Source organism: Amblyomma maculatum, chromosome 1 (genome assembly GCF_055883805.1).
Source record: "Amblyomma maculatum isolate TAMU_Amacu chromosome 1, ASM5588380v1, whole genome shotgun sequence".
NCBI classification, from domain to species: domain Eukaryota; kingdom Metazoa; phylum Arthropoda; class Arachnida; order Ixodida; family Ixodidae; genus Amblyomma; species Amblyomma maculatum.
Genome location: NC_139344.1, coordinates 142,788,169 through 142,807,019, shown reverse-complemented (window position 1 = coordinate 142,807,019; position 18,851 = coordinate 142,788,169). Strand labels below are relative to the sequence as shown.

At 45.0% G+C, this 18,851-nt stretch overlaps 1 protein-coding gene across 1 annotated transcript in view; it reads right to left on the bottom strand.

Moving 5' to 3' along the window:
- Positions 1 to 3,416: 3,416 nt before the first annotated feature.
- Positions 3,417 to 18,851, bottom strand: part of LOC146204206 (uncharacterized) — a 33,572-nt gene continuing 18,137 nt past the window's right edge. Inside the window, exons 5-12 of the mRNA XM_084604454.1 lie at positions 18,655 to 18,789; positions 13,404 to 13,507; positions 11,320 to 11,487; positions 10,973 to 11,123; positions 7,237 to 7,376; positions 6,132 to 6,315; positions 5,379 to 5,607; positions 3,417 to 3,740 (exon numbers count right to left, since the gene is read on the bottom strand). Of these exons, the coding sequence (XP_084460580.1) occupies positions 3,614 to 3,740; positions 5,379 to 5,607; positions 6,132 to 6,315; positions 7,237 to 7,376; positions 10,973 to 11,123; positions 11,320 to 11,487; positions 13,404 to 13,507; positions 18,655 to 18,789 (1,238 nt within the window). The 3' untranslated portion in view covers positions 3,417 to 3,613. The remainder of the gene's footprint in view (positions 3,741 to 5,378; positions 5,608 to 6,131; positions 6,316 to 7,236; positions 7,377 to 10,972; positions 11,124 to 11,319; positions 11,488 to 13,403; positions 13,508 to 18,654; positions 18,790 to 18,851) is intronic.

Sequence of the window (18,851 nt, the reverse complement as noted above, 5' to 3'; positions counted from 1 at the left end):
CCTTTATGAGTTTAATGTTATGCCATTCGGGCTGTGTAATGCGCCAGCCACATTTGAACGCTTTATGGGCACAGTTTTGCGCGGCTTAAAATGGGACATTTGTCTTTGCTATCTGGACGATGTCGTCATATTTGGAAAATCCTTCCAAGAACACAATGACCGACTAGTACGCGTCTTGAATTGTCTGCACAACGCCGCCCTAATTCTAAACTCGAAAAAGTGCCGCTTTGGAGAGCGCCAAGCGCTGGTGCTAGGACACCTTGTCAATGGTGATGGTGTAATGCTGGATCCCCAGAAAACTGCCGCTGTTGAGTCTTTTAAACCCCCGCAGACAGTGAAGGACTTGCGCAGTTTTCTAGGGTTGTGTTCGTATTTTAGACGCTTTATACATCACTTTGCTGACGTTGCTTACCCATTGACGTGCCTTCTCAACAAAAACTCCACTTTTGACTGGACACCAGACAGCGACGCGTCATTTCGTCAGCTGAAGTTTCTTTTATTATCGAAACCCACCCTACGTCACTTTGATCCTGCTGCAGTGACAGAAGTTCACACGGACGCTAGTGGAATCGGTCTCGGGGCAGTCCTTGTCCAACGGCACGATGAACTAGAGCATGTTATCGCGTACGCAAGTCGTACCCTGAGCAAGCCGGAGCGAAACTACGCAGTCACCGAACAGGAATGCCTGGCTGTAATTTTCGCTGTGCAGCGTTTCCGTTCATATTCGTACGGACGGTCGTTTACTATCGGAACTGACCATCATTCACTCTGTTGGCTGCGGAACCTTCGAGACCCATGTGGTCGCCTCGCACGCTGGGCCCTCCGGTTACAGGAATATGACTTTGCCGTGGTGTACAAAAGCGGGAGGCGTCATGCAGGCGCAGATTGTCTTTCTAGGATGTCAATGGCCACGACTGGACCTGACAGTGACGATTTCAACAATTATATATGGACCCTCGAGCCAGCGTTCCCCGACACGAATGTTTTCAAAACGGAACAGCAAAATAGCAGTCTGCAGCCTCTCTTTGCCGCCGCCCAAGCCAGCGTACCTACAAGCCGTTTTTGTGTGCGTGATGGCCTCCTATGGAAAAAGAGTTATTCGCCTGTCGGCCAGCGATACCTACTCGTAGTTCCCAAGACGCTGTGCATGGACGTATTGCGTGTTATGCATGATGATCCAACTTCTGGGCATTTGGGATCGGTTCGAACACTCCACCGTGCTCAAGAAAGATTTTACTGGCCCAGAATGCGCTCGACGACTGAACAATACGTTGCCAGTTGCAAGCAATGTCAACGCCACAAACGTCCAACTGCAACTCCATCTGGCTTGCTGCACCCTGTGAAGACCCCGACAGCTCCGTTTGATCAAGTAGGCATTGACCTCGTAGGTCCGTTTCCGAAGTCCGTGGATGGAAATCGCTGGATTGTAATCTGCGTGGACTATCTCACACGTTACTGTGAAACCGCCGCTCTTACATCTGCTACGGCGCATCAGGTGTCGCTTTTCTTGCTGCACTCAGTCATCTTACGACACGGGCCGCCACGAATTGTCATCACTGATCGGGGCCGACAATTAACTGCTGATGTTGTTGAAGAGCTCATGCGGTTATGCGTCGTAACTTTCCGACACTCGATGCCATACCATCCCCACACAAATGGCTTGACTGGGACACCATACTACCCTTCATCACGTATGCGTTTAATACCGCCACGCATGAGACGACTGGGTACAGTCCATTTTTTCTGCTCTATGCCAGAGCGCCACGCTACTCCCTGGATACTATCCTGCCCTTCACAAGCCGTGAAGACCCCTGCCTGGCTGAGACCCTCTGTCTCGCCGAAGAAGCTCGGAGAATCGCCCGATTACGGTCTGGTGCTTAACAGGAACGTTCTAAAGCGCGATACGATGCCAGTCACCGGCGGGTCACGTACTCTGTAGGTGATTTAGTCTGGTTGTGGCGTCCAATTCGACGCCGTGACCTACATCAAAAACTCTTGGCCCACTATGACGACCCATATGTGGTTGTCAAACGCATAAGTGATTTAACTTATGCAATAGCCCGCCTGACAGCATCGGGTCGTCGGTCTGCCAAAACCGAACTATGTCATGTTCCCCGCTTGAAGCCGTGTCAGCCTCGCACGACTCACGAACACGCCCAGAGGACTTAGGCTGAGTAGGGGGGAAATGTCACGTCACTGACGACGAGGAAGGAGTGTGCTGGTCTGGGAGAAGAAGAGGAGAAAGCGTTGGTGCCTCGGGGCTATTAGGCTTCACCTTATCCCACTGCCATATCACTGTAAATAAACACCACCGCTTCGCTATTTCACCATAACAATATATATATATATATATATATATATATATATATATATATATATATATATATATATATATATATATATATATATATATTGTTGGCTGTCCTCTCTTCAAGACCCGTCCGGCCGCCTCGCACAATGGGCTCTCCGCCTTCAGGAATTTGACATCCGCGTTATATATCGGTCTGGCCGTAAACACATGGACGCCGACGCTCTGTCTCGTTCTCCCCTATCCATCGCACCTGTTTGCTCCTCGGCGGCTGATTCCGTCCTCTCGTCTCTAACAATCGCTGATATGCCTGCGGAGCAGCGCAAAGACCCGTGGCTCGCATCTCTTATCGACATCGTGTCCACTTCTCCAAACGCTGCGCCTTCTCGGACTTTACGCCGTCAAGCACCACACTTTGCCCTACGAGATGGTCTTCTCTACCGCCGCAATTATATGACTGATGGTCGACGGTGGCTTCTCGTCATTCCCCGCCATTTACGACAAGAAATTTGAGCCTCTTTCCATGCCGACCCTCAGTGTGCCCATCCTGGTGTAGTCAAGACGTTTCAGAGAATTTCTCAACGCTACTATTGGCGCGGCATGTACGGCTATATTCGCAAATACGTCCGCTCCTGCATCGCCTGTCAGCGCCGCAAGTCACCCACACCTCGTGCTGCTATATATATATATATATATATATATATATATATATATATATATGTGTGCGTGTGTGTGTGTGTGTGTGTGTGTGTGTGTGTGCGTGCGTGCGTGTGTGTGTGTGTGTGTGTGTGTGTGTGTGTGTGTGTGTGTGTGTGTGTGTGTGTGTGTGTGTGTGTGTGTGTGTGTGTGTGTGTGTGTGTGTGTGTGTGTGTGTGTGTGTGTGTGTGTGTGTGTGTGTGTGTGTGTGTGTGTGTGTGTGTGTGTGTGTGTGTGTGTGTGTGTGTGTGTGTGTGTGTGTGTGTGTGGGCCAGTAGGCTTCACATTATATATATATATATATATATATATATATATATATATATATATATATATGGCTAGTAGGCTTCACATTATCCCACTGCCATATCACTGTAAATAAACACACCTTTGCTATTTCATCGTAGCAATATATATAGGTATATACTTTTATTTATTTCAGTACATTTAAGAAGTCGACTAGCCACTCTCCGTTTAATTTTAAGTGAACCACACACCTGCGGCCGCGAGAAGGCTTCCGTAGCGATCGCAGTTTTAAGTTTATCGGTAACAACAATCTGTATTGTGTTTCCTCACTGCGCATCGATTGACCCTATTGATTTACCTGTTCTAACTGGCACTGATGATTTCAGCCGCCTGCTCGGCCAACATCACCACGACCGAGTGGGGGGTGCTTGACAATGCGAACGGTATAACCGAAGCATCCACTACACGAAGTCTTTCCACACCTCGAACCCTACAAAAAAGAAAAGAAAGTCGCCGGTTAGATGTGTGGCTCGAGTGTTGTGATTAGGCAAGAAAACGTCAAGTTAAAACAATTTGGTCTCGGATAACGAGGACAGCGCTATTCGCGTCGCTTAGCACCCTAGCACAGGTATTGAATGAGGGCTCCTATACGCGTGGGAACAAGGAAGGTGCATCGTCTGTGCAGTAAAGAAAACACCGCGGCTTATTTGTCAAGTGTCCACACTACTTACTTTTAATTCTCATGTTCATTTTATGTATACGAAAGGTGGAAGCTTGGAGCATGCAGGTCCTTTAGAAGAGGTACTACTGAATGGAGTTTGTTGATTTACCGCCGTTTCTTTTCCGTCACGGCAGCGGCATCGCTAAATAGTGCAGCCCAAGTTAAAATATTGCAAAAAAAATAAAAGAACCCGAATTCCTTGGTTACTCTGTGCGCTGTTCTTTGAATAGTAAGAAAGGTATCTGATTGGGTTTGCTGCATTTTTATTGGACAAAGCTACAATGCCGGAAAGTTAATACAGCGCGAATATGTCGAGGAGAAGAAGCAATGAATAAAACGTCTGCAACACTACTCGCACAGGCTGCCAGGTGTCATTCTTGGTAGCGAAAGCGCAGGTTATATAAGGCGGAAACCGAAACACGCAGCCACCTTCGTGATTCGCACATGACCAGGTAATCGCAGGGACAGAGCTCTACAAAGAAATGGGTTGGGGCACACCAAAAGGGAATCGTGCCAGGTGGCTCCACTAGAAAATGTAACCAATACAAGGCGGCGGTGATAAGTGCTCGCCAATGAATCCGGCAAAAGACACTGATGCTGTAAATATGGCTCCACACTATACCACACTTCGTCCTCCTCTCTCAGTCGCAGAGACGGACGCATCAATATAGTCGAAAAAGATAGCTTGCAAGTTTTTTGCAACCGTTTATACGCATTGATTATATTCTCTTCAAATTTGTTTAATAGGATTAGGAGCGCATGCCTAATGTGCCGTAAATCACAGTTCGTCTCCATTACTGTTATTCTAGTAATTTTCAGTGCTTGTGAATAATTTCACGTCATTCCCTCACTGATGTAAAGGTTTCTTTTTTGTGTCAGTGCCCTCAGAGGTAAATTCTAATGGACTCCTGTCAGACTTCGCTAGGTTGGCTTTTCCGCGTATCACCTTGCCTAATCATGGCGTCACTGCATGTCCATCGCTAATACAAGAATAAAACGCTGAAATGGCTTTTTACTGCTTCACAAACGCTCGTTGTGTGGTGAATGGAATCATATGAACATATTTCGCTACGTAAAGAAAAAGAACTACGGCTATAATATTAAGCTTTAAAAGTTTGCTCTTCTGCCATTAGTAGGACATTCAGCATCGAGGTAGAGGCGACTTAGCGCTCATGAATGGGGTCTGTTGATAGCGTACTTTTGGCGTTTTCGGTTTCGATGCTACAACTGTGGCTGCTTGTCTCCTCGTAGAGGACACACCAGCACTTTCCTCCCATAAAAAGGTGTACGGGAAGGGGGGATTTGAAAAGAACATGAATACAGACTGTCAATATGTGCGATCTGGCTTTAGCAAGTTCTGAGATTCAGAATTGAAGCCGATTTCCCCTCAAGCGACAAGAGTCGTACCTGAAGAGCTCATCGACCACCGCCGACAAGTCCGATGCATCGCCCATGGCCGCACTTCCCACCAGATGGTGGAGCGATCCCGCCGCTGCTCGAGCCCAGCACTCGAGAAAATCGCTGCTTTGTGGGGAGGCCTCCAAATGCTCGCAATAGCGGAGCCGGGGTATGTGAGGCGATGCCCCCAAGGCAGATATGGCCTTGTCTGACGCCAGCGCTAGAGCTATTTTCATTGCTGCCAGGAGAGAGGAAACGAAAGGTGATCACAAGAACGGCGGCCAGCTATCTCTTCTTTTGTCCATTTCGCTTTCGTCTGTGAATTTGACGCCAACACATAAACCTTTCTTTTGTTTGGTCGCAACAGTGCTACACGCTTGATTAAAAGTATTGCTCAAGCCTGTTCTCGCGTTCGCAAACAGAAAAAAAAAAAAAAGAGGGGGGGGGGGGGGGGAGGATACAGTGACGCTTATTAATTGCACTTTGCTGCGTCGCAATACGGAATTTTTCTTGGAAAGTGAGCTTGCTGCAATCAGCAAGCAGCTTATGTATGGATGCTGCAAGTAAACGCATGTACACAGATTGTTTACATGATGCCTTACCACATTTTGGCGTCCTGTGCTGTCAACTCATTTAACATGGAGAAGCAAAGATTGTTCTTTAAATACATGGTTTGTTAAAGAATGCACAGGAATGATAACCTGCAGGTCTTATTTATGGTTGCACTGAGCGCGACAGGATAGACATGAAATTGGCTCATACCATTTGTCACACAGCGAATGTCGTGCGGATCGCTGAAATACCGCGGATCAATGTCCGGGTGGTCTTGCGCATAACCTGTGTGCAGAGAAATTCGTCCCTTGGACCTTGGGTGACGGCAGGAGGCTAACAGTAGAAATCCTTCCTTCTTGGCGTTCCCAATGTCTGGAAAGGAAGCCTCGATATCCTAGACGGAAGGAAAATTTTGGTATACACATACGATTTTCAAGCAGGAAAAATAGTGATTTGTATTTTTTTTTTTCGTAAGCAACGAAGTTGAACTTTCGGTTTCATGAACATGACAGGTTAGCTGTCACTGTCATGTTTTACATCAAAAGGTGGAAATCCTGGGAGTCTATTCGTTGTTCTTTCTTTCTTTCTTTCTTTCTTTCTTTCTTTCTTTCTTTCTTTCTTTCTTTCTTTCTTTCTTTCTTTCTTTCTTTCTTTCTTTCTTTCTTTCTTTCTTTCTTTCTTTCTTTCTTTCTTTCTTTCTTTCTTTCTTTCTTTCTTTCTTTCTTTCTTTCTTTCTCTCCCTCTCTTTTTTTCTTTCTTTATTGCAGTATGGTGAACCACATAGTTTTCGAGGTGACAACGCATTCAATTCAGTGCAACATCTACTATTGTAAAACGACTCTTATTATTGTGCGTTCAATTCCTGCTCATTCTAACTCTGCAGGCGGCGCTGTCAGAGAGCAATGCAATTAGATTGTGCTTTTCAAATGCCGTTTCTCCATTTCCCGCACAAGCGTGATGCATGTTGGAATTGTTCGTCAGCGTTGTAAAATTTCCCAGTTCCCAGAAATGTGGCGCATGAGAAGAAAACACAACACAGGCGCACACTACCAATTGTAATATGGAACTGAACACACACTTCCTATGCAGCACCAATTCGCTTCTCAAGCTGTTTTGTCGCAGTTCAAGTGCTTCAAATGTAAGATAGCAGATACCGGAGCTGGTTAACATTTTTCCTTCCTTTTTGATATCTAATTACAAATAAATAACCACATACTACTACTACTACTTGTGAAGTGAATAACCAGGTGTCCACCCTAAGTAGAGCATTTCGGACAAACTTTGGAACCCTCCTAACTATTACCAATGGGCATACCTTTTTCTTCATGTGAGAAATTTTTTCAAGAATGTCTTCTCTGAAGGAACCAACGCTCATAACTAAAAGCATCGCCTCCAGATGGCGATCTCCGATAGATGTCCTCAGGACAGACGCAACTGCGTTGGACGCCAGGTATCCTGAAAAAGAAAGGAAATAGGCACATTGACATTCTCTTCTATTCTATTCTGTTCTATTATATTCTATTCTATTCTATACACCCGTTTACTATACACCTCTGGAAATGTTACAGACTCCTTTCCTTGGCTCTCTTTCTTTCCTTTTTCTCCCTTTGTTCCCCTCTCCACGTGTAGGGTAGTCTACTGAGCATGGCCTAGTTAACCTCCCTGCCTTTCTATTTTGATCTCTCTCTCTCTCTCTCTATTCAACCTGGACGATATTTTCAGTTCAGTTACATTAAGATTTTTTTTTGTCATTCGGTTTATTCGCAGTATGAGCCTATATATAATGCAAATAAGCTCAAAAAGGCGCGTTTTATGGACGTAGATAACAGAACACGAGGTAGGTATATGGTGAGGCTTCAAAAAGCGAAAAAGAAACGTATAGTATCCATCTGATAGAAAGGAGGCTGAAAACCATACAGAAGACCAAGGGCAGGCACCAGGACGCCTCAAAATACGTTTAATCCGCGGCCATTCCCCGATCCTCAATCTGGCATCATGGCACTCAATCTCCACCGCGCGCGCCCCCTCACAAACCTCGTCTTCCTTCTGTTCGTTCTTATTGCAGATTCCTATACGAATCTGTAACACGCTCCGCGCCCTGAGGTAAGCAATAGCTGGAAGCTGGAGTAGTGTCACACCTCAATGGCCTCTGATGACCACCATGGTAAAGTCGGTACTAACATCTCGCTCATCAATCATGACTTCAGATGATCCACGAAAACCGGTTTCCAACTTCGGCAACAGGAGCACCAACAGTGCAGAACAAGGAGGGGCATGGCAACACATATTAAATCGTACATTGTAGCCTGCACTCGAGTCCACGTTCTTCCCTCCCTTCTGCTATACGCGTCGCAACGGACTACGCTGATTCGTCGGGCTGAGTGACCACGATACACCAATTCATGTAAGAGCCCACTATGTACTGCGGCACCTAGGTAGTCTTCTCGCAGCCTGTGGCACCCCTTATGATGACTATCTGCGGCTGGTGGATGGCGCCTAAGATGTTGTCGCAAGAGCTGTAGACCCGAAATTCCTAGTGCTCGTCCAGCATCGGCTTCAGTTTCGCGTCGTGGTCCCCTTGGTAGTTGTAACAGTTTGAGGTATCATCGGATTCATCGTTGATCTCCTTGAGCGTCATCGTAGCCATGGGCCCTCGTCAATGATACACGATGTCCACAGGTTCCGATTCTGTTGGGCGACGACCAGTGCTCCACCTCTCCAGGTACCGGCTTTGACACCACTTGTACTACTTCCAGGTCAAATGCTTTGGGGAAAAACGTTTACTCAGCTGCACCGCTTTTTCTGGAAGAGCGAAATTCTCGATGCTCAAAACACTGGCAGTTTCATCTGGTTAAGCTGGACCTTTGACTTGAAGTTCACTTTGACAGGTTCACGCGTGCTGTCTTTTTCTTGGTGACTGCCCGTGTAGAGCTCTCTGTACCAAGATGAAAACGCTGGCGCACCAGCAACAGTGCACAGGACTGGAAATACACAGCTCCAGCTCGACGTTTTGATGGACACCCTTGACGTCAGCACTGACACACTCACGCACACACTCTGGCACAACACAACACTCTGACAAAACACTCTGGCTTTCGACTATGTTTTTTCTGTGCACTGACCTTGCTTTCTTTCTGTGCTTGTGTAACTGTGTCCGCCACTTTTCCAGGCTGTTCGGTGGTTTGTTGTCTTTCTTCCTTTTCCTTGCGCACTGCATAAGTGCTTGCTTGTGGCATTGCCCGACCTCGTTCTTTCGTTTATGCATAACCACTGGAGACAAGCTTTTCGTTTGCCACCTCGGCCTCTTTCGCAAGGTCTACAGAAGTTGGCCTGTCTATAGAATCATTGTCGAGGCGTCTTTCTTCCGCAAATTATTTACAGAATTATTTACAACTTGTGAGTTTTTCAAGGTAGGCTCTCTGCTGCTGGCTTCTTTCTCTTGCACAGAGTCATTGAATGCACTTCTGTCTTTCTCTATTGTTTGGTTCTAGATTTTTTTGGATTCTTGCTTCAAGGGTATGTCATCAGTTACAGGACCAATATGTTGCGCTCTTTCAAAGTCTTCTTCTGTTGCCAGTCCGAAAACAATCTCGTTTGTACACGGTACAGAAACGTCTGCCCGCCGTTCGATCCGTGTAACGGGCTCAATGCTTTCTTTGCTATCGGAGAACCCCGTCTTGGTAGGTTCGTGATTGCAATACGTCTGGCCCAAAGGTGTTTCCCACTGCATGGTAGCAGCTCCTCTGTGAATGCTGACATCGCACTGGGACCACTTAAAATCACTCTTATCAATAAATTTCTGCGATGCTTCGTTGTACTGTGCTTCCTCCGTAGATGCCTTTGAGGTTGACTCGAATAAATGGAAATAGGGCATCGGCATGAAAACGGTGGCACTTACGACTTGCCTCTCTTTAAGCTCAATGGCAGAATCGGTGGTTAAGTCAAAAGGTGACGCGGTGAAAATTTCCGTTAAAGCTGCGTTCGTAGACGATGCATCTGCTGCAGGGAGCTCATCTGCTGGCTTCGTAAAATCGCGGCTATCGGCAACGGGAGTAGGCGCCTGAAGGCCCTCGATGTGCCGGCTGAGGAGCATCATCGTTCTTCTGGCAATCTCCTCGTACTTCTGTACAGCTGTGACGTCTTCTGCACTAGCGTCGACTTTGAAAGCTTGCATTTTCTCATTCAGAACGCGCAGAGCGTCGTTGCAGCTTTTTAGTCTTGCGTGAATATGCTTTAGGTCAAGAATAATTCATTCAGTTGATTTTAGTAGATTACTTGCCTCATGGCAGATCCGGGACTGAAAATCTTGTTGAATCTCCTCATGGTGCGGTCCATGGCGTATCGCCCTCTTCTTTCTGTCGATGGAGTTTGATGGCGGAGCTCCTGGTGTCTTTCTAGAGGGTCGTTGTCGTTCCTCTTGCAACCTCCAGGAAGGGTCGATGGAGGAGTTCACCTTACCCTCCCGGGTTTCGGCACCAAAAATTATAGATTAAGGAGGCCGCACCAGGACGCCTCTGAATACGTTTAATCCCCGGCTGTCCCCTCGATTCTCAATATGCCAACATGGCGCTCAATCGCTACCGAGCGCACCCCCTCACAAACCTCGTCTTCCTTCTCTTCGTTCTTATTGCAAATTCCTATGCGAATCTGCAACAAACCACTCAGGGCCATTTTAAAGAAATTTCAGCATCTAATGAGCCTGGGTCAAAAGGTACAAGGGGCCGATTTCGGGACTTGTCATTGCACTTACGCACCAGTAGGGCTTAAGGCTGAGAGGATTTACTGCTTATTTTTAGCTCTCTAGAATGCTAATCAAATGTTGCTGAAAATTCGCCCAAAGCACCACTTAAAACTGCCCTTCCACGGTTAGTCGACTTGTGGGCACTGAGATTTAAGATATCAAATGCCCAAGCATAATAAACCGAATCTGCGGTTTCTTTGAACATGACTGAGTGTGTCCATAAAACCCAAAGCAGCCTCTCAGCGGAGCTTGGCTCCATTTACTCAATTCAAGGCAGTGAAATTTTCCTAAAGAGGCTCATGTCACCCACCTTCACCCCAAATGTATTTCCATATTTGCAGCAAGGTTTTTATCTTGTACTCGTTGATGCTGACGGGAGCCTTTAAGTTGAAATAAATCGGCACTGTAACATGGTCTTGAAGATTGTTGCCGACTCCCGCAAGTTCGCTGACAACCGGTATCTGAAAAAAGAAATCAATTCTTTCATCTTCCCAGCGCGTGAAAAATCTCGTCGTAATTGTTTGAAATAGAATTATATGAGTACGAAGCCCGATCGTTGCAGCATTTTTCTCTGGTGAGAAGCAGCAGTCGATTAAGCACAAATTCTAGGAGGAAAAAGTGGCTAGGCCTGCTGAAAGAACTTGCCACTATACTTGCCTGAAATTCATCCAGGACATCTTTGGGCCCTATTCCCGACAGCAAAAGGATGTGAGGCGATCCGACAGCACCTGAAGAAATGATGACTTCACGCTTCGCTCCAACTTGGTAGACAGCGCCGTCCGAAATTATTTCGACACCAACTGCCGTCGTATTCTCAAAGAGGACCTGCAAGTGAGATGAGTAAGCACAGCAGCAATTCTAACAAGTTGTTCCCTCAACATATGAGGGGATAGTTTGCTAAATATAAGAGCGTTATTGTTCCGAAGCAAAAAAATATTTTTTTTTTTATTTTAATAATTTATTACTTCGTCACCGAGAACATAATACAAAAATGTATTGCTTCGAACTTGGTCACCAGAAATCTTTTGACTCGTTCTGCCGCTGCATTCTTCAAGAGCTCCTACAAAATTTGCCTGATTGAAGTGACCACCATCCACAGAGTGTGATATGTATGGTACGCTACGGTACGCTACGGTACGATACGGTACGATGTGGTGTGGTATGGTATGGTATGGTATGGTATGGTATGGTATGGTATGGTATGGTATGGTATGGTATGGTATGGTACGGTATGATATGGTATGGTATAGGGGGGGGGGTATGGTATGGTATGGTATGGTATGGGGGGTATGGTATGGGGTATGGGGCACCTGCCACCTGCTATATAGTGGTGGAGGGTTCCGGATTTTTGTTTCCACTACCTGGAATTCTTTAACGCGCACTGACATCGGATTTTTGACATAGATCACCCGCCGCAGTTATAAAGCCCCGCTCTCATCAATCCATACGAACTTACCTGTACGACCTAGGAGTAGTGTGGCTTACTTGGGGTCCGAGGGTACCGATGAGTTCGATTCATATAAAGTGCTACCAAAGTTTGGTACCGGACCTGGCGCTCTGAGGCTTCATCCCTAGACCGTAGTACTTTTTCGTTAGCGAGGCGCTTAATTATATTAGGCACCTCCCACCTTCAAGCTATACTAACACCAACTCGGGCATGCTTCTCAGAGGGCAGGCTGTACAGATTAGTAAGCCCTCGCAATTGAGGGAAATCTACGCGATGCGGCGCTGGTGCCTTCAGCAACGAAAGTCACCTCTTCGTCCTGTCGTCGCGCTCGTGCTGTGCGAAAAGCTTTTGATATGTCAGACGCGATGTGTTTCGGGTGTGCGGTTCGCTTTCGGTATGATTTGCAGCAGTATGATCTTGGCACTGGGCTCGAGATGTTATCACAATGCCTCGAATGATACTTGGAGCATTAAAACACCCTAATCGGGAACGAGAAACGCACGCTGATAAACGCCAGAACAAGTGGCGCCGAGTATTGACAGATGTTGCCAATTTGCCAGCTCCGGGTGGGCTGTCGTAGTTTAGGCGAAATACGAAAGAAGGCGCTAGCTGTAGTACTAACGCACTAACTGGCCTCGCGGCGCACACTGGCTGTTGGCGTATGCTTTGGAACTGCGCCACTGGACATGAAGGTGGGCAGCGGCTCTGCATTCGTGCTCGACTCAAGACTTCACAAGCATTCATTGCCAGTATTGGTACGTAATAAAGGGAAGTAAGTAACCGGAAGAGGCTAAGAAGCGCACATGTGCCACCCATCAGTTGCACGTTTACGTCTTGTATCTCAAGCCCTAAAGCTGCTCACATGATGTTCTGCGGGCCGTGACGAAACATGAAACGGTCAAGGCTACATAGGAGGTGTCTGTGCGCATTTAGATTCTTCTTGGTTTATTAATATGGGAGGACTAGCCTTCGCAATTTTAGTGTCTTTTTAAGAAGTTTCCGCCCTGGGGAGAAGTCGGGCGGTTTTGGAGTGTCAATGCCGTGGCTGACACAGATGATAGGGTTCAAACTACACTCTAGTCAAGATAGCATTGATAACGTATTGCGCCTGTCGAAAGGGGCAATGTCTTGGCAGGATAATGAAGTGGCCAGGTCACTTTCAAAATGGCCTATGAAAAATCTTGCTCACTACTACGTTGTCGCCGTAGTGTAGCCTCACTCAACAACGAAAAAAAAAATATATACCTTGACCGTTATCATAGGCCATAATATTACTGGCAAGAGATATTCTTACCCTGCTTACGTGCGCGCCAGTCATAATCCGTAGCCTTGGGTTTGTTAGCGCAGGCTTAACGTACAAATCATAGGTCGTCCATTTTCTTCCTTTGTAAACGTTGCCTGAAAAAAAAAAAATGGGAATGGCCTTGCTTTATATGAGTGGTGACTATAATAATGAAACAGAATAATTGATCACGAATTCAACAATGTAATGAAAGTGTGGTAATAAAAAGGCTGCGTAACATTTTTGTTGTGGAAAAATAAATGGACACTCACCGATATATGAAGAATAAAAATAAAAAGGAGCATAAAGAAATTCTTAACTCTCACATGACCACATCGCACGTTTATAATTACCACAATGTTCCCCTTTCGTTACATTGCTTTATGTCAAACCCTGGAGAGTTATAGTGTGTGTTTGACAAAAAATTGCAAAACTGCGCTTGAAGTGTGCATAAGAGCGGAAATGGCGAAAGCCTTTTCTCCTTTTCTTCACTGTATTTTTCTTATGTCGTTTTCTTCTCTATTTCTCTTTACGTCTTTATCTTTGTTTTATTTATTTTTGCAACATTACTATCATCATCACAACTATCATTAACCGCCTCGCCGTTGTTATCGTCATTACCAACATTCCAACTTTGACAGCTATCACCAACTAGTATTATCGCTTGCCACTCACTAACTACCATAATCATTCTGATCACCACTATCCTCACCACCATTCTTATAATGTATCGTCATAATCATCAATACCGCTACTACAACTATACTAACTACTACTATCACTTACCACTGTTATGTATTTCGACTATCACTATCACCAACTTCCATTCTCGCCGTCACTATACGTATAGCCATTTTAATTTTCTCTCATCATTTCCTATCATTTTACCGCCATTAACTATCATATCTGTAACTGTAACATACATATAAATGTAATAGTCTTTAAAGATTACTGCCTCTAATAGTCCTAGTGAGTTCTGGCGATACGTTCGCAAGCGTTACAATAGATCGGATTCGCGTATTAACTTCGCTGACTCTCGGGGTTTGGAAATTCGGGATGTTGCCGACAGTTTTGCCCAACACTTTTCCTCCATGTATAAATCTCCCCAGTGCGATTTCGTATGCCTTTGACTTAGTGCACAACCTAATTCCGTTCCCTTTGAGAAGTTGATAACTGCGAGTCTTAAGGGTCTCAGGCCATCTTTGTCCTCTGGACTTGATAGCATGCATTCTAGCTGCCATTATAAGACCCTTCAGTAATATATTTATACCAGCTATATTTAATAACTTTTTGAAGAATTCGGACTTTCCTTGTGTGTGGAAAATGGCAAATATGTTTCCTGTCTTCAAGTCAGCAAACAAATCTGATGTTTCCAAATATCATCCGATTTCTCTACTTTGTGCAACCTCTAACCTTTTCGAAATAGCTTTTCACAACGTACTTTCCTTTAATATCAAACATGTTATCATACCCAATAAACATGGCTTCATATCGAGTCACTCTACTCCAACCAGCCTAGCCACGTTCATGGCGTATGCCTCTGCAGTTGTCTTCAAAAGAGGTTACCAGGTTGACACTGTGTACTATATTTTGTGCAGAGCTTTCGACGTTGTTCTCACTCATTACTTCTCGATAAGCTTCTACTCGGCGTCGAAGTTTCAATCGTAGCCCTCCTATGTAACTATCTCCTTGATCGCTCCTGCTTTGTCAGTGTCAATGGACAGACTTCCTTTATTTACACTACAACCAGTGTAGTTCCTCGAGGTTCTGTATAAGGCCCACTTCTCTTCTCCGTTTTTATTAATGACGTTTCCTCCGTAGATAAGAACTCTTCGTTTCTCCTTTAGCTGACGATAAAAAAAAAATGTTCAAGGTAATACAATTCTTTTCAAAATTGCTTGTTTTTTGCAATAGGACACATCTGCTTTCTCTAATTGGCAGAAGAAGAATGGGCTTACTCTCAATTCTTCCAAAACTAACTAAGGTTGTTTGATTAACTCCGAAAACGCATAGCCTGCTTTACCCTTAATCTGTGAATTCTATGATGTCGTGCAGGGTTGACGAAATTATTGACCTTGGTGCACTATTTGACCGTACCCTCCAGCTTCTCCTTTCATACTAAACGCATTTCTCTGCGGGCTGCAGAGCAATGCGTTTAGTATGAAAGGAGAAGCTGGAGGGTACGGTCAAATAGTGCACAAGCAGAGCAATGCGTTTCTTCAATGCAATGCGTTCTTCTGCAGGCTTTCTAGAGAGTTCCGTGCCCCACTTCTATTCTTAAAGCTGTACCTGTCCATATTCTTGCCGCTTTCGAAGTACGCGTCTGTTGTTTGCAATGGCACTTGCAAATCGAACTGTGAACAGGTCGAAAGAGTGCAGCAAATGCTATTACGGATATTTCAATATCGCGTTCCTTGCGCAACTTCATGCTCTCGCTCCACACGGAGTACCTCACCGCATCTTCCTTCTCTTAACTGCCGCCCTGTCAGGCACATAAAATTTTCCTGTACTAACTCCTTCATGGCCGCATTCTGTGCCCCCAGCTCATGGAGTACATCCTACTGCGCGTTCCGCGAAAGAACATGAGGAAATTTAGACAGTTTCAAGTTTCTCCGCTTCTGCATTCTCACTCCGCTCTGGACAGCATGCAAAGGTTGTTTATTTTTTTCCTCACCTTGATATCTTCTTAAACTCATTCACTTCGTTTATATTTGATGTTCGCAGTGTTGTATTCTAAACAGTATCTTAGCACATATAACTTCGACATTCTGGCCTATATATTGTATTTACTTTACTTTTGCTTTTTCTTCTGTTCAATTGTTCTTTATCCGTCTTTTATTTATATTTTAACTTTAAAACCTTGTATTTCAATCTGGCTGTCCTACTCTCAAATTGTATTTATTTATTTATTGCATTTCCCATTATTTCTAGTTAGTGCTTTAGGTACTACACATTTGTTGCGCCTGGAATGTTATTTTCTGTATATTTTTATATTACTATAGTGAACCACTGTTCTTTATTCTTTTTCTCTACTTATCGTTTTTTTTATGATGTGCTCTGCAAGATATGCTGCTCATTGATTTCATTTTCTCCATGACTCATTTTATCTCAATTTCATTTCATGCGTTATTTGTTTCTTCTTTTGTATTCTGTGTGTGTAAAGCTTGCGTGCGCACTTTTTTATTCTTTGTGCTGCAGCACAAAGTACAGCACAAAGACTATATGGTTGTTTTTGTGCACATTAAATAAAGATGATTGATTGATTGATTGATTGATTGATTGATTGATTGATTGATTGATTGATTGATTGATTGATTGATTGATTGTACATACACCACTATCTCTCTCCATTACTGATGATGTCAGTCTATGCGGACATCTGCTCCTGCCAGGTTTGCTGCCATTTCCGTCCACGCCACCCACAAGTCAAAAAAGACTTTCTCCTTAAAGGGCCCAACTGATTCCATCTTACATAACTGTGCGGCAAGGGACAGAAAATAACATCAGACTTACTTCGTGTGCATTAAAGCTGTCGTTAGCGCCTTTTGTACAGCAGCAAACGGGGCGAGGCAGCTACCACTGTTTCGATCTCGACAGTGGCAGCTTTTGACACTCGGAATTCGTCACCACATGCAAGAAATTTATGCGCCCATGCAAAAGGGTAGCATAAATGGAAATGTGAATCACTACCGTCCCTGTGATAATACACAGCAAATAAAATTCACAATATCGTACGCTAAAATGTCTAGCTGCTTATATATTTTCTTCTGTGCATAATAAAGGGAAAATATGACAATAAGCGTGCGAAAAACCATGCCGCTTAATCAATCACAGATAGCTGGGAGCGTTCTCTTTAGAGTCTTCCACATTCTCTGTATAATAGGTGTCCCAGATAAATGTATTTAAGGTTAAGAAACAAACGATGGGTGAAACCAACTGAGGGCTGTTGCGAGTGACGTGTCCAAGTCTGCAGTGTTTTAACGCGATAGCGTTAAACGACCAGCTTACTAGAGAATCCAAAGTCGGCATTGTAAGGGAAAAATCAGGGGCATAGCCCTGGTAGTTGGCAGCTGACATGGCCGCGCACTGACAGGTCGTACGGCTGTGTGACATCACGAGAGGACGTGGCATGGCCGAGTTGACAGGCTTCGCGTTTGAGATAGCAAGGTGAGATGGGAATGCAGCCTTCCGGGACCATTCAGTCCTGCGTCAGACACGCTGTTACTACGCCACGCAGGCAGGTTAGTGTGGTCTGGTTAAAGCGCGGATTTATATCTATGTCTTTGTGGTATTTGATGAAATACGGTAACCTACATACAATAATTTAATATGGTGACCTAATATTGTAGCCTATGGTATTGTATGCTGATGAGTATGGGAAGGATAACAGAGATAGAAGTTAAAACATTACTAGTTAGCCAGTAAAAGTGCGCATAGGGGAACGAGGGTCCGCAAGGGGAACCGTTGAGCGGGAGTCACTAACGCTGTCACGTCATACTTTTAAAGGCAGAGCTGAAGTGTCTCACATTTTCTTCACTCTCCGATGTTAATTAATTGGTAAAAAGTAATTAGCTAACTGTTTGTCTTATTTCTTACGAAAAGAGCGTCAATTTGAGAGTTGTGCGTTCTCTTAAAAACAGCTAGCTGCAGTATTTGCGTCAAGATACCATTTACGCAGCTTCATTGACCGGCCTTAAAAAGGAAAGTATCAGACTAGTGGCTACTGGCGCAATCAGTGCTTGCGCAAACCCCCTTCAAGGAGACAGTTCTAGAGAAAATCGGACTTCCTTTGCTGAGACGTGTCTCGGAACCCTGAAATGGCATTCATCACAAGCGCGCGCTCTTTTCTTTTTTTTTTCTTTGATTTTTGCGAGTTACCTTTTTGAAACCACGTAACAAAGAACATGACAGCAGCAGTAGCTCGGTGCAAATATTTCAGTTTGCTTTTTTTGATGGCGGTCTACAACTGCTGAATTTGTACTTTTCTCTTCAAGCGAATAATTAACAAGCTAGGTAATTAATTATTGCTAATTAATGACATTTAAAGAGGAAAATTGAGTCTAAGCTAGGCATCAGACAGTTGGTTTAGCAGTGCTAGGATCCTCTATATTTGTTACCTTTAGCTGGGACACGCGGTACAGTACACCAGCGGCATCACAGGATAACGACAGCACGCCCGAGGAATTCTGCGTGGGTCAGTCAACACAGTGGCAGGCGCCTTTCTAATAAAGTGCTGTGTATCAGGCAAAGAACAGAACCGTACTTTCTAGCAGTTGGTTTTCTTTCTTGTCCAGGCCAAGTGCGATGCGGCCAGCTGCTTGCTTGAACGCCGAGCACAGCTCCGAGTCGTCGCAGTTGGTGTCCGACACCGGAATTTGCGCATCCGGCACCTTGTCCGCTGCGGCCAAATTCCCGGATGTGGCTCAGGACTGCGCGACGAGTTGATCAAAGCACTCGCTT